Genomic DNA, 12,840 nt, shown 5'->3' with positions numbered 1-12,840 from the left:
TTGCTCAGGTGCACAGCGTAACCATCCAAGTTTGCCTTGATAACTTGACTAGGCTAGTAGAGTTTTACATTTATTTTAACTTTTAATGGTATAAGAGTTAACCCTCCCAGCCTTCAGACTCGTTTTCAAAACCTGTTTTTTATTTAGCAGCTCTTTGCTCCTTACAAGTTTCAGCACCGGGGCTAATCGAGCAATGCTGGGACGGGGAACACGAGGTGAAGCCTTGCAGGTTCCAGCTGCTGCAGGTAGCAGTGGCCTTTGCCAAGAGACCTGATGTTTTTGCATCTCTCTCTGTTACACCTGCATACAAATCATGTTGCCAACTTGACAAGTGTGCCAGGAAGCCGTGTTATTATTTGGAAGCGCTCTGAAACAGGCATGTGAAATGTGTCAGGGATGCAAAAATCCACTTTCACTCATCCAGCAATCACCCATTAGTCCAAGCGAGGTCAAAATTACTTGTACAGAGCATCATTTAAGTAACTACAAAGTTAGCACAATATGTACAAAAAAAATGGCAGATTGTAATATGAAAGTTTATCACAGTAGAAGATATTATATAACTGCAACTACATAATTAGAGGTCTTCTCAATGTATACATTACAGCAACTACGGAAAAAATAATCAGTATGGAACAGTAACAAGAAGCACTCTGTTTCCATCATGGAACTTGGAAGAAGCAACTACAGAGCTTACTGCTCTCTCAAACTTAACAACAAAGTAAAACAAAACAAAGAAGAAACCTCACACTTGATCAAGGAGCACAGTATATTAATTTAATGAAAATAAGAAAACTGAAGTGTCAGCTATGAATTTCTCTGTATACTTAACAGTGCACTGTGTACTTAAAACGATTATCACCCCATGCTAATTGGAGTAGCCTCCTTTCTAATAAAAGCTAGAAGTTTCTTTCAGATTTTCACCCTGTTGAACATCAGAAGCGATCCATGTATTTCCATCTAATACACAACAGCTTACAGGCTAATCTTTAATACTCAATGCACGTTATCGTTAACTTGGCAACACCACAGGATTTCATGCCTGTTCCCTTAAAACACCAAAATACTTTTACTACTATTCCTCTCTATTAGTTCCCTACTTACGGGCTTTGTTCATCAGTAACACGAGCCAACAAAACTCTTCTGCTTGACTCTGGTCCAGCACATCAAGATATCCGGTCAAGATATTTCTATCTCGATTGCTCCTTGAACAGGATTTTATTGAATCAATGGGCAAGATTTCCTCTTGCATAATATCTACCCACTACGTACTGTGCTGCCGCCGAGGCGCAGAGACAAGGGCATTAAAGACACTTCACTGACGCTGCTCAAAGCAAGTCAAGCAGACACAGCAGAAGCACCGCTGTTGGGTTGGCAGCGATCAGGAAGGGAAAAAAGGAATTCATTTTCTACTAAAATGAGTCTTAGAGGAAAGGCGGCAGACAAGCTGCCAATAAGGCATGCTAGAAGTGTTCCTCTTAATAAACGAAAACAAAAATGCAGACGCCTCAAGCAGGGCTGCCCACGTGGCAGCGACTGGGAAGAGCAACATCAGTATTCTCAGCCAGAGGACAACACAGGAGAGGGCAACAGGAACCTTGGGAACTGCAAGCAGAGCTCAGCTGACCGCAGCCACATCCATTCCTTAGGTGTCTCCTCATCCTGCAAACCCACCGATGCGCAACTTCTTGAAGCTCCCTTGCCTCTCTAGACACCTCTAACAACAGGTCCTATGGTGCAGAGCCCTTCGGTGTGATTGCTGCAGAGCACAAGCACCAGCTTCCGTGGCTGGAGTTCACTGCTCCTCCCATCCCCATGTTCATGAACGAGTCCGTCCTTCCCTCTCCAATTACAGGCTGAGAACATACATAGTTTAGAAAAGAAGGGAAGGTAAAGGACACTCTTCCTTCTAAAATTTCCAAACATACTCAATCTTTCTTCTATAAAAACTATCCATCAGTTCTGTCGTTCCCGATCTCGGGTTTTGTTAGCCCGCAAGGAGCAGAGTGCACAATTAGTCAGGCAAGATAGGGGCCTTGTTCTCCAAACACAATCCGCCCCCAAAACACACCCAGCCATGCAAATCTAACAGGACTAAACGGAAAGCAAACATCACATCCACATTGATCCTTAGCACAAACTTCTGCATTCCAGGAGCATGGAGAAAAACCTGCATTTAAACTATTCCACTGCTACACGTGGGACATTAGGTTCGCAATGTCATTCTCCACTGGAACACAGAAAAGCAGGTCAAGATAAGCGGCCTGTATTTTACACAATATAAACCCAAAGGCACCGCGAGTGACGGGTCGCATGAGCAGTCTATGGCACCCACAGCTCCTTCCCATTATCCACACTTCTTTTGCAGCACAATGGGAAGTGACTGTGTTTCAGCAAATAAAGGGAATTTAGACTAGACTCAAGCACACCAGGAGTACAGCAAGTGCCTGCTAAGGCAGCGTCCATCCCCTCTGCTAGGAGGGCAGGGACTGCAGCCTGGCTGCGGACACCAAGTTCAGCAAAGCTGGGCTTTGTGCCCCTTTTTCATAATAAAGTGAAGTGAGATTATAGGCATGGCTGGTGGCACGTCCAAAGCCGGAGCTGACGCAGATGCAACCACCACAACGCCTCATGTAAAGCACCATGCGGAGCTGAGGTTTCCCACACCAGATCATGCAGGAGAGCAGCGGGGGGACCACGTCCTTCCTCAGCATCAGGCACTGAGCGGGCTCACGTCGTCTTCTGCACAACTCGGTTTCCTGCAGGTTCTTCTGGCTTTGCTGAAACCAGTTTTTCTTCCTCTCCTTTTAAAGAAGTTGATCATTACTCAACTCCTCTTCACCTTCAGAGAGCAGTATTTTTTGAGTAATCGTGATTATTTTAAACCGGCACCCTCAGAGACTAGTCTTCCTCTGCCATCTCATACAAATAAAACAGGCACAGAGCTCAGATGACTGCCCAAGGGTCCCATCACACAAGATCTCTCTCGTAGAGCTGGGTATGGAAACCTGCCTCATGATCCCAGTCTTTTACTTCAACAGCAAGGCCTCCCCATTTATTTGATTGCACTCACATTGAATTGTCAACCTCTGCTCCGATTAGATTTTTGCTAAGGATCTCTATCATATGGTTTCAGAAGGGGTTTTCCAAAACATTTCACGCTCTCATAAATTAAAATGTCAAGACAAATTAAATGTGTGATCTCTCATTTTAAATGAGATGAAATTCTGAGGACAAAGCAAAACCCCAAAACATTTTTCTTCTTTTGCTTTGAAATCAGTGGACATTTAGCACTTCAGCTCTTGAAAACTACTACGAAATTTGGTATCAGCTGCTACAGAAGATAAAGAACCAAGAGCCCCAAATCCCTGTCTCGCTTTGCTGAAGGGAGCACGACCAAGCAGAACACAACCGAGACCCAGGGAGCCAGGTCAGTGACTGTCCCAGGGACTATCCACCTACAGGTGCTCTGGAACGGGTAGCAGGATTCCTGTGGGAAATCCTTCTGCTTTGAACTTGCGCCAACATGCTCTTCTGGCCAATTAAGGATTTATTTCACAAGCAAACTGCTTCCTCAGAGTATTTCCCCCTGTTTATGCTTGAGTTTCAGGGGCCATTTAGAGTCATTTTTCTTCCATGGAGAACTGTGCATGGCAGTCTTGATTAAGGAGGAGAAGACTACCTTGAAAGCACTTATCCCACATGCACATAATACACGAGCAGCAAAACTGCTGCTAGAAGGGGAAATAGATATTTAGTGCGGGCTATTAAATTCAAGACAGTATGAAGACCTTGACAAAATACTGCTAAATCACTTATGTTCAGAGGTTCTTCTTGTAAATCATCGTCAGCCGCCACCACTTGCTACTTGTTGATCAACAAACCTGCCTGAGGACTGCGAAAAGGAGCAAATGTCACTCTCAGCTTTGGCAAGTTAGAACACAGTAAGAAGGACCCAGGGGACTACAAGCCAGTCAGCCTTGCTGGGAAGCCTTATCCTGAGAAGGTAATGGAGCAGCTCATCCTGGATACCATTCCCAGGCACATGGAGGGGATCAGGACTCACTGGCACGGATTCCGAAGGGGGAGATCAGGCTTAAGGGAGCTGACAGCCTTCCACGATGCGACGCCCGGCTGGGTAGCAGAGGGGAGGCAGTGGCGCTGTCTAGCTCGGCTTCAGCAAGGCTTCTGACCCCATCTCCTGCCACACGCTCACAGACAAGCCCACCAAGCACGGGCCAGAGGAGCAGACAGCGGCGTGGACTGAAAACCGGCTCAGCGGCTGCAGGGCTGTGATCAGCGGCAGGAAGCCCAGTCGGAGGCCTGAAGTGTGGAGCAGCCGGAGGCCAACGCTGGCCCTGGTGGAGTTCAGCTTGGTGGGCAGCGAGCGGCGCAGGAGCCGCCCGGCCTCGGAGCTCGGCAGCCTGCTCCAGCTGGCCCTGCTGGAGCTGGGGGCTGGACCCCCTAAACGGGGTCTCTAAGTGTCCCCTCCAGCCTCAGCTGCTCTGTTTTCCAGCCACTTCACCTCGGATGAATTAAGATCAAGACTGAATGTATCCTACGCAAGACGCTTGCACGTTTCACGTCATTTGCTGTTCTATTTAATTAGGCACCATTTAGGTTTAGGTGCTGTTCTATTTAATTAGGCACCAATTAGGTTTCCATCACAGAGCAGCCTATACTTACCCAGCAAAGAAACTCATCACAAGAGCTGATTTAAGCAAATCACCATTGCCTTCTTTACGGACCTGACTGAGAGCCTCTCAAATACCAGCGGGACCTATTTTCCAGTCAAGCTTCTCCTCCCACTCTGCAAGAACATTACTATAACTCTGTTTCTCTGTGGCAGAGAGACATATCAAATAGAGCAAACCCACTTTCTGGGTATTTCATCAGGATCACTATATAAATCAGGGACTGCCAGGCCTAGCTGAGTGGGCTGGACATCTGCCCACTCCTCCACAAGCTCAACCTTACCCAGAGATGTCCCTTCAAGCACGTTAACATGTGCCACCCTAACAGGGAGCAGCAACTCCAAATGTGCAACAACGACACTGAAAACTACCTGCTCAGACCACATAGTCCTGCTGACATGCATGCTATAAATCAAAAGTCACACACAAACAGACCAATTTTTTGAGTCTTGATTTCTTTTTTTTTAAATCCAAAATTTAAGAGAACTATGCAACAAAAATGTTCCTACACATTTCTAAATGACACTTTTTTTTTTTTTTTGCTGTATAGATTAACATTTTCTTAAACTTAGCTTTAAGTTAAAGCATAGAAACTGTTCTTTACAATATCTACACTTTATGCGTTTTCTGGAAGTCTGTGGAGGAAACACAGAGAGAAACACGGGACTTGAGCCTTCTCAGCCAAGCAAGTTCAACCTCTGTCGTTAGGGGCACGCTTGCTATATGATCTCTTATTCTCAGATTCATCACTTCCATCTTAATCGCTCCCATTTGAAGGCTGCTTCAGAATTTCTTTCAGTGAGCTATCAGTTTCTCACCCCCAGTCCAGAACATGTTCATAGACAGTTCATATCCATTTGTCCTGGTGCCAGTTTTGCCTTTAGCCTTAAGTTGTTTTTTCCTCCCTCCTTGCTTTTCACCTTCCAACGTTCTCCCGGAACACAATTCCCTGGGGTGCGGAGGTTCAACGAGCTCTTCAAAAGCCACAAAAACCCCGACCACCAAAACCAGAAGTCTCAGATTACAACTGCTGAGAGATGCTCTTCTCAAACCCCTACTAATCTCCACCTTGTTCCAGCAGAGCTGTTGGCTGCAGACATTCACTCCAGAACTCCAGCAAACCCAAACTCAAGACACCAGAGCAAAGTGCTGCTTTCGGGTCACATCAGTTCCCTTTCTCAGCTTACCGCAGAGCTACCTTCCCCTCGCAGCGATGCGAAGGCAGCACAGGAAGGGGGCAAGTGTAGGGCTGGCTTATGTAGTTCATGCAGGTGGTTCATGCAGCTACAGCCTGGAAACCCAGCCTGCTGGCTCACCCAGCCGAGGAGAGGGACCTCTGAAGGTCTCTTCCTGCAGAATGGGTTGTCCATGGGCCATCTCGACCATTCCTCGAACCACCAAGGAAAGCCTGAATCACTCTTTCTGAAAGATGGTAACCAGAACTTCTCTATATTAGTACATATATTGATACATCGTAGGACTACATTTGTTGTTTTCTTCCTGCCCTCAGACCTACCACTTCCCTGACTTGTAATTATCCCATGTGATTACATGCAATCATTCTTCTCTTCCAAGGGAGGCCTCTTGGTGTCTCATGTCTACACTGCTGCACTCCCCGTTCCTACTGCATGCACTCACATTGCATCCCTTTTCCAACATTTCAGCACTACCACCCTTTCTCACAAGATATTCCAACCTTCCTTCGCAATGTTTATCCCACAAATTTGCTCATCATCAAGCCAGAATTTACTCTATGCAGCATTTATAGCAACTGTTACATTGTCCCAAAGTCAGTCTTGAGCAACATCATTTGCAAGCACCTTTCAGACCAGCAGTTCCTCTTTTGATACAATTTCGTTGTTGTTTCCTCCCCTTTCACCTATTCCCCACTCCAGTTCTAGCTCTTGTACTTATTCGGCAATATTGAAAATAATTTGTTTTGCCGTACTTTATAAAAAGCATCAAATTCCAGCCAGATTAGCATTTCTTCTAATATAAACAAAAAAGTTCTTATGCATGTCTGTGCACGTGTGAATACATATTTGTAGTTGTTTTTACACAAAAACTAAACCAATCGCTTACTGTTATGAAATGTGCAGGTCAGGTGGGCATGATCTATCTTTAGCAAATCCACACAGGAGTTATTCTACTTACTTTCATATTGTTAATTAATTCTTTCCTTCGAAATGTCTCTAGAGTCTTGCACATTGCTGATGCCAACCTCATGAGGCTATAGCTGCACAGATCTCTGCCTGCAGTTCTTTCAAGAAGATATATTTGCCATATTTCAGTAACAAACAAGTAGGAGATAGTATATGCTTAAAATCCTTGCTTAGAGGCCTTCAGCTTCATGAATGAGTTCTGCCTGAATTTTGAAACAAGTTACATGATCCAAGAATGAAGTTTTGAAACAAATAATCTGAGCCAAGCTTAGTGAATTTAGTTCTTGTTTCCTCATCTCTTCTCTGTTTTCACACTCAATACCAGTTTTTATTGAAAGGACTTGTTTGAAGACTTTGGACTTGCTTGAATCATATGCAAATTATCATCAAGCTCTCATTTTCTCTGCTGTTCCTTCTGTTATTTTTATACTTATATGACCGAAGATCCCTTTCCTTAGATTTCCTTTAGAAAGTCTGCCTGTTTGGGAATGCAACAATTTTACTTCTTTTCCTACAGATCTGTTCTCCATGACACAGCTACCTCCGCGCTCTGCGACCTCCTTCCTCTGCAAATTCTTCAGGTAAAAAGATTTTGCTTCGGGCATTTTGCCATCCACTTTTTGACAGGACTTGAAAATTTCCTTCTAGAGCATCTTCTTGTCAGGGCGATACCAATAAATCTACAGCTTTTGCTTTGTTGTTGCACCAACACCACAAGTTCTACAAGCAAAAACCCAAAAGAGTAACAGAAGTGACAAAAGCCACCTCTGTGTTTATCTCTCCAGCCTGTCTTTATTCCATGTGGCCAAAAACAAAGTGAGGGCAAAAATGTGCAGTTCTCCCTGCAGACAGACACTCAGCTGATGTTGATCCCGTAACAGTCTTTGACGAGGAAGGGACTGATAAATACTGCAAACCACACGAGATGACCCATTGCTTCACCAACACTGACCCTCTATCCTGAGGAGTGAAGCACTGATCTATGTAATCACTGGGTTTTTTTTGAAAATAAAGATTCAGCAATGCACTCAACACAAATACGGCTCTTAAGTTCCAGCTGATCTTTTCTTCAGGTGATCTTTCCTTTCACATGCTGCCATCCTGTGCTTGCTGCCTAGTGAAGCACAGCCGAACCCAGCTTAACTCCTCGTTACCTCGCACGCAGCGAGCTGGTTCCGGACGGCTTCTCGGGTGGTAAATGTGACACGCGCTGTCCTTCCATGGTGGCCTTGGGCCCGCTAGGAAAGGGACAGATCTGCCCTCCCTCATCTCCAGAGGGCTCCTTCTGGGAAGGAGGAGGGACCACGAGTAAATCAGTGCTATGGGTTACCAAACCGTGCAGTTCCCCAACAACTGAAACACACCGGGCCAATGCAGAAGGCAGGGAGAGTTCCAGCCACCCTTTCGGAAAGGGTGAGTGGGGAACAGCTACCCACATGGAAACAGCAAAATACAGTCCTTGAAGATCCACTAACAGGAGAAGAACGGGGAAGGAAAGAACCGGGAAAGGAATAACTATAACAAACAGCATTTGTGTTACGCATTCAGTGAGGCAGGTCAGACACTCGAGACACAAAATCTGTGTTGGATCATAGGTCTCACTGCTGGAGATACACGGTTAGCTCGCTAGACATGCTCCAAGCCGTGCAAACGAGCTGCAGCACTGCACCTACACAGCAACAAAGCATCCCTGCTCGCTGACCAGGCAGGTAACCAAATCCCCCCGCTACCGCGGATATTTCTCTCCTTTTAGGAACGGGCAGCCCAAGAGTTCAAAGTCTTCTTGTAACACGATCATATTTAAAAACAAACCCAAAAGTCCAACAACACGCACCGCTATTTGCAGAGTTACTCACCATCTCATGATTTAAAACTTGGGTGCACTTCCGAACACAGAAGCCACCATCTTTCCGAGCAGAAGTCAGTATTTATTCATCCACCCTCACTTCTCCCAGAGGCTGCCCAGGCACAAAGCACCTAATGACTCCGGCACCTTAAATACCCGTTTCATTTTAATGCTGCAACACGAGCACAACACTGTGGGTGCAGACATTATTTGGCTGGCTCAAATATAGTCCCTACCGACACAAAATATGCTTTTTTTTTTTTTTTTTTTTTTTTTTTTTTTTAAAAAAAAGCCCTCTATTGCAACAGAGGGCTGCAAATTTAAAATCAGAGAGAAAATGAAGGGGGAAAAAAGGAGGCTCAAACGCACTCGAATCCTTTTGGAAAGGGAGTCAGCTTTGGACAGGGGGTCAGCAGTGCAGTGGCCGGTACGCCGGACACACAGGATCTCGCGGCAGGCAGATACAGATACATATATATGTGTGTGTGTATATATATATACATACATGTGCCCATACCCACACGCGCATTTCCGCACACCCGCCGCGCGGGGCCGGCGCCCATGGAGGCCGCGGCGGCGCCGGGCGCCAACGGCCGCCGCGGGCGCGAGGCCCCCTGAGTCACGGCGGCGGCGGCGGCGCGCCCCCTCCTTCCTTCTCTCCCTGTGGAACTTCTGATGTCTCCGTTTGTGGCCGTTTCCCTTCCTTCCGTCGTAGGCTCCTTCCTTAAAGAGACTGACCCCATCCTCCTCCCTCCCTCCCTCCCTCCTCTTCTCCTTCCCTCCCTCCCTCCCTCCTTCCGTGGCTGCCTCCGCCCGCGGCAGCGCCGGGCGGCGCGCGGGCGCTCACCTGGCAGCCCTTCTTGTGGTGGAAGCCGACGACGACGATGTGCAGCACGGCGCCGCGCCGCTCCGCGGCCATGGCCGCCCCGCCGCCGCCGCCGCCGCCGCCGCCGGCCCCTTCCTCCCTCCCTCCCTTGCCCGGGCAGCCGCGGCCGGGCCCGGCCGCCGGGGAGGAGCACGAGGAGGCGGGCGCCGAGGGCGGAGCGCCGGCCGCCCCTCGGGGCCGCCTCACGGGGCCGCCCGCAATGGCGAGTCGGCGCCGGGGGGAGGAGGAAAAAAACGAAACCAAAACAAAATTATTATTTTTTTTATTTTTTTTTAACTCGGAAGGATGATTTATTCTTTTTTTTTATATATATCTCCCGTTCAAAGCGTTGCTGTTGGACCAAATGAGGGCTCCATGATGCTTTCGGAGCTGCAGGGAGGCCTGCCGTGGTCTGACTTACCTTGAGGTGCATCCATCAATGGATTAAAGTTGGAGAATCCCGTTAATGCTCCTTCCCTTAAAGCTGTTGGGTTGCTACATGTGTATTAGGAAGGAGGGGGGTTTAGGACTTGGCCACAACAGCAGCAAATTGGGCACCAGGGCGGTACAAGCTTCATCTCGCTGTGCTCAGACCCTGCTCCCTCATCGACCCTTTTTTTTTGGGGACTCTGTCCTGTTTATTTGAAGTCCTTTATTTAAGGTCTTTGCTAGTGAGTGCACTCTTCATAATCAGGTTTCCTTGGGGAAATTGGGATGAGATTGTTTTGGGGGAAAGGGGGGAAAAAAAAAAAGAAGTGACTATAAATCTTGACAAGAGAATCTTGTCATTAACACAATACCCAAAAGCTCCAATTGCAACTCCAACACTTATAATAGGTATTCAACTTCAACAATAGTTCCGTTACATAAAAAGTAAACTTTAGGGAACCAAGGACAAACTGCATAAAACAAACAATCTCTCACTAGCAAGAGAACAATTCTTTATTACGTCTTTTCTGTAACTTGCTTTTATCATGTTCAGTTTAATTTCCCCCCCAAAATTATCCATTTGATAATTTTTTGACTAATGAGCCATTATCTCCTCTAGTAGTGAAATAAGAGATGTCTGAGAGCAGTTAATTGAAGAACAGGCAGCGCAGCAATAATCCCATTGCCTGTATTTTGCCTTATAAGGGCATCGCAATGAGACTGCTGAATAATTGTGGATTATTGTTTCTCAGAACAGGTTATTAGATTTTTTTTCATTGTTTGATTTTTTTTCCTGTTAAGGCAAGATAAATGTTTTAACACTGGACTGAATGACATCAGCCTGTTATAGAAAAAATAAACCTCTATCTCCTTTGACCTTTCAGAGGTAACACTGTGTGTCTGTATTTGTGAAATGGAAAGGGAGATAGAGCAGCAATGAAATGGAAGCTCCTGGAAAACTCTCAGTTGGAGTTTTCCTACAGGAATTACCTACCTGAACTTGTAGCTAATAGATATCAAACCTGAGACAAACTCAGCTGGCCATGTAGACAGCCCTTTTCCCTCACCAGTAGTATCTGCTTAGCTACCACCAGCTATTAGAACAATAATCAATTTGTCACTCATTCTGAATTTAATGACAATCAAAGTTAGCAGGCCTGAATATCTCTAGCTTTTTGGGGAGGATAACCTTTACAAGAGAGTTTTGTGTGCCTAGTAGTATGAGAACTGAGCAGTGCCTGTTGTAGCTTGAAATTTCACTGGATTTTTTAGCTATAGCTTACTTTAAAACAGTAAGTACGCTTTAGAAATCATTCTGGTATTTCTGTTAATAAGAGAAGTCCTAGAATGGAATTGAAAACTGTCACCAATTGCTTGCTGGTTGCAATCTCAGCTCCTGTTTGGAGTCTATTTTTTTTTTCCAAGGCTCTTACCCATGTACCAAAAAAAAACCAATTTGAGTTAGGGATTATGATACTGCTTGGGATTATGCTCTCCTGTTCAGAAAGTTCTCCTGTAAACAAAATAAGACAAAAGGCAAAGACCGTAATGATGAACTAGGGATTTCATATGTATCTTAGTATTAGCTATCTGAAGTACATTTGAAACAGGCAAAAATTCCGTATATTAAAATACAGAAAATATCCATTAGTTAAAATCAAAAAAAAAGATTAGGTTGATCAAAACATGGAAAGCAAAAGGCAAGAAGGCGGGAGGTAAACCCCCCGGGGCGTGGAGGGCCACCTGTCTTCACTACCGCGCACTCAGGCGCACGAGTGTCGCTGCTGGCACAGCCCGTGTCTCAGGGGCGCTCAGCGCCCTGCGGCGGATATAAGGGGCAGGCGCCAGGCCCCGCTGCGGATGGCGACACCGCAACGGGCCCAGCCCGCCATCTTCCCTGCGCGGCCTGCGCCGCCGCCGCCGCCGCCGCCGCCGGCGGGAGCGAGCGCTCGGACATCCGCTAGGCGGGGCTGCCGCTCCCACCCAAAAGCGGGCCGCGCCGCCACCAGGGCGCCGCTCACTTCCGCGGGAGCGATTGGCCAGGCCTGAATCCAGCATGGCGGCCAACGCGAGCACCAACCCGTCTCAGCTCCTGCCGCTCGGTAACGCGCGGCGCCCTCGCGCCGCCCCTGCTCTCTCCCGGCGGTGGCGGCCGCCACAGAGGGGCGGTGGGGGAGACTCCTCTCCACCAAAGGGCTGGCAGGGAGGGCGCTTTCCGGGCTCCCCCGGCGGCGTTGCGCGCGTTCGGCGGGAGGTTTGAATGGGGCCGCAGCCGTTGGGAGGCGAGGGGCGGGGCACGTTGCGTGCGCGGCAGCGGGTGTGACGTCACGGGCGGCCGCTGGAGCCCGGCCGGGGGGGCAGAGCGGGCGTGCCTGGCTGCGCATGCGCAGGCAGAGGCTGGTGTTTCCCCCCCTCGCCCCCCTAGGAATATTAACGTTAATTTGCAAAGTGACATAATTAGACATTTTGTTTAAAAGTATGTTTTTAATTTCCCTCCTTCCCCCCGCTTATCATTTTTTACCCATACAGAGCTTGTGGACAAATGCATAGGCTCGCGCATTCATATTGTCATGAAGAGCGATAAAGAAATCGTTGGAACGCTTCTAGGGTTTGATGACTTTGTCAGTATCCTTTGAAAACGTTCGGTGCTCGCTGAGCAGAAACATCCTGTATTGATTAATATGTTACGCTGATTTCATTTCATAAATAAAATCACATAGCCTTCAAATTAATATTTTGCATGAACATGTAAATACCTTATTTTCCTTGAAACTAGACTTATAGATATGGTGTTAGAAGATGTTACAGAATTGTAAGTATTATTTCTATCTTTTTTTTTTTTTT

At 46.9% G+C, this 12,840-nt stretch overlaps 2 protein-coding genes across 2 annotated transcripts in view; one reads left to right on the top strand and one right to left on the bottom strand.

The window, feature by feature from the left end:
• The window catches only part of AVL9 (AVL9 cell migration associated), a 33,312-nt gene extending 23,691 nt beyond the window's left edge, over positions 1-9,621 (bottom strand). The window contains exon 1 of the mRNA XM_026052325.1: positions 9,550-9,621. Coding sequence (XP_025908110.1) covers positions 9,550-9,621 — 72 coding nt within the window. The remainder of the gene's footprint in view (positions 1-9,549) is intronic.
• Positions 9,622-11,997: 2,376 nt separating this feature from the next.
• Positions 11,998-12,840, top strand: part of LSM5 (LSM5 homolog, U6 small nuclear RNA and mRNA degradation associated) — a 4,152-nt gene continuing 3,309 nt past the window's right edge. The window contains exons 1-3 of the mRNA XM_026052318.1: positions 11,998-12,098; positions 12,526-12,621; positions 12,781-12,808. Coding sequence (XP_025908103.1) covers positions 12,053-12,098; positions 12,526-12,621; positions 12,781-12,808 — 170 coding nt within the window. The 5' untranslated portion in view covers positions 11,998-12,052. The remainder of the gene's footprint in view (positions 12,099-12,525; positions 12,622-12,780; positions 12,809-12,840) is intronic.

The sequence above is a fragment of the Nothoprocta perdicaria genome, unplaced genomic scaffold (genome assembly GCF_003342845.1).
Source record: "Nothoprocta perdicaria isolate Ctin4 unplaced genomic scaffold, notPer1 scaffold_87, whole genome shotgun sequence".
In the NCBI taxonomy this organism is placed as follows: domain Eukaryota; kingdom Metazoa; phylum Chordata; class Aves; order Tinamiformes; family Tinamidae; genus Nothoprocta; species Nothoprocta perdicaria.
Note: the sequence above shows the minus strand (reverse complement) of the source record. Positions and strands in the feature narration are given on the sequence as shown.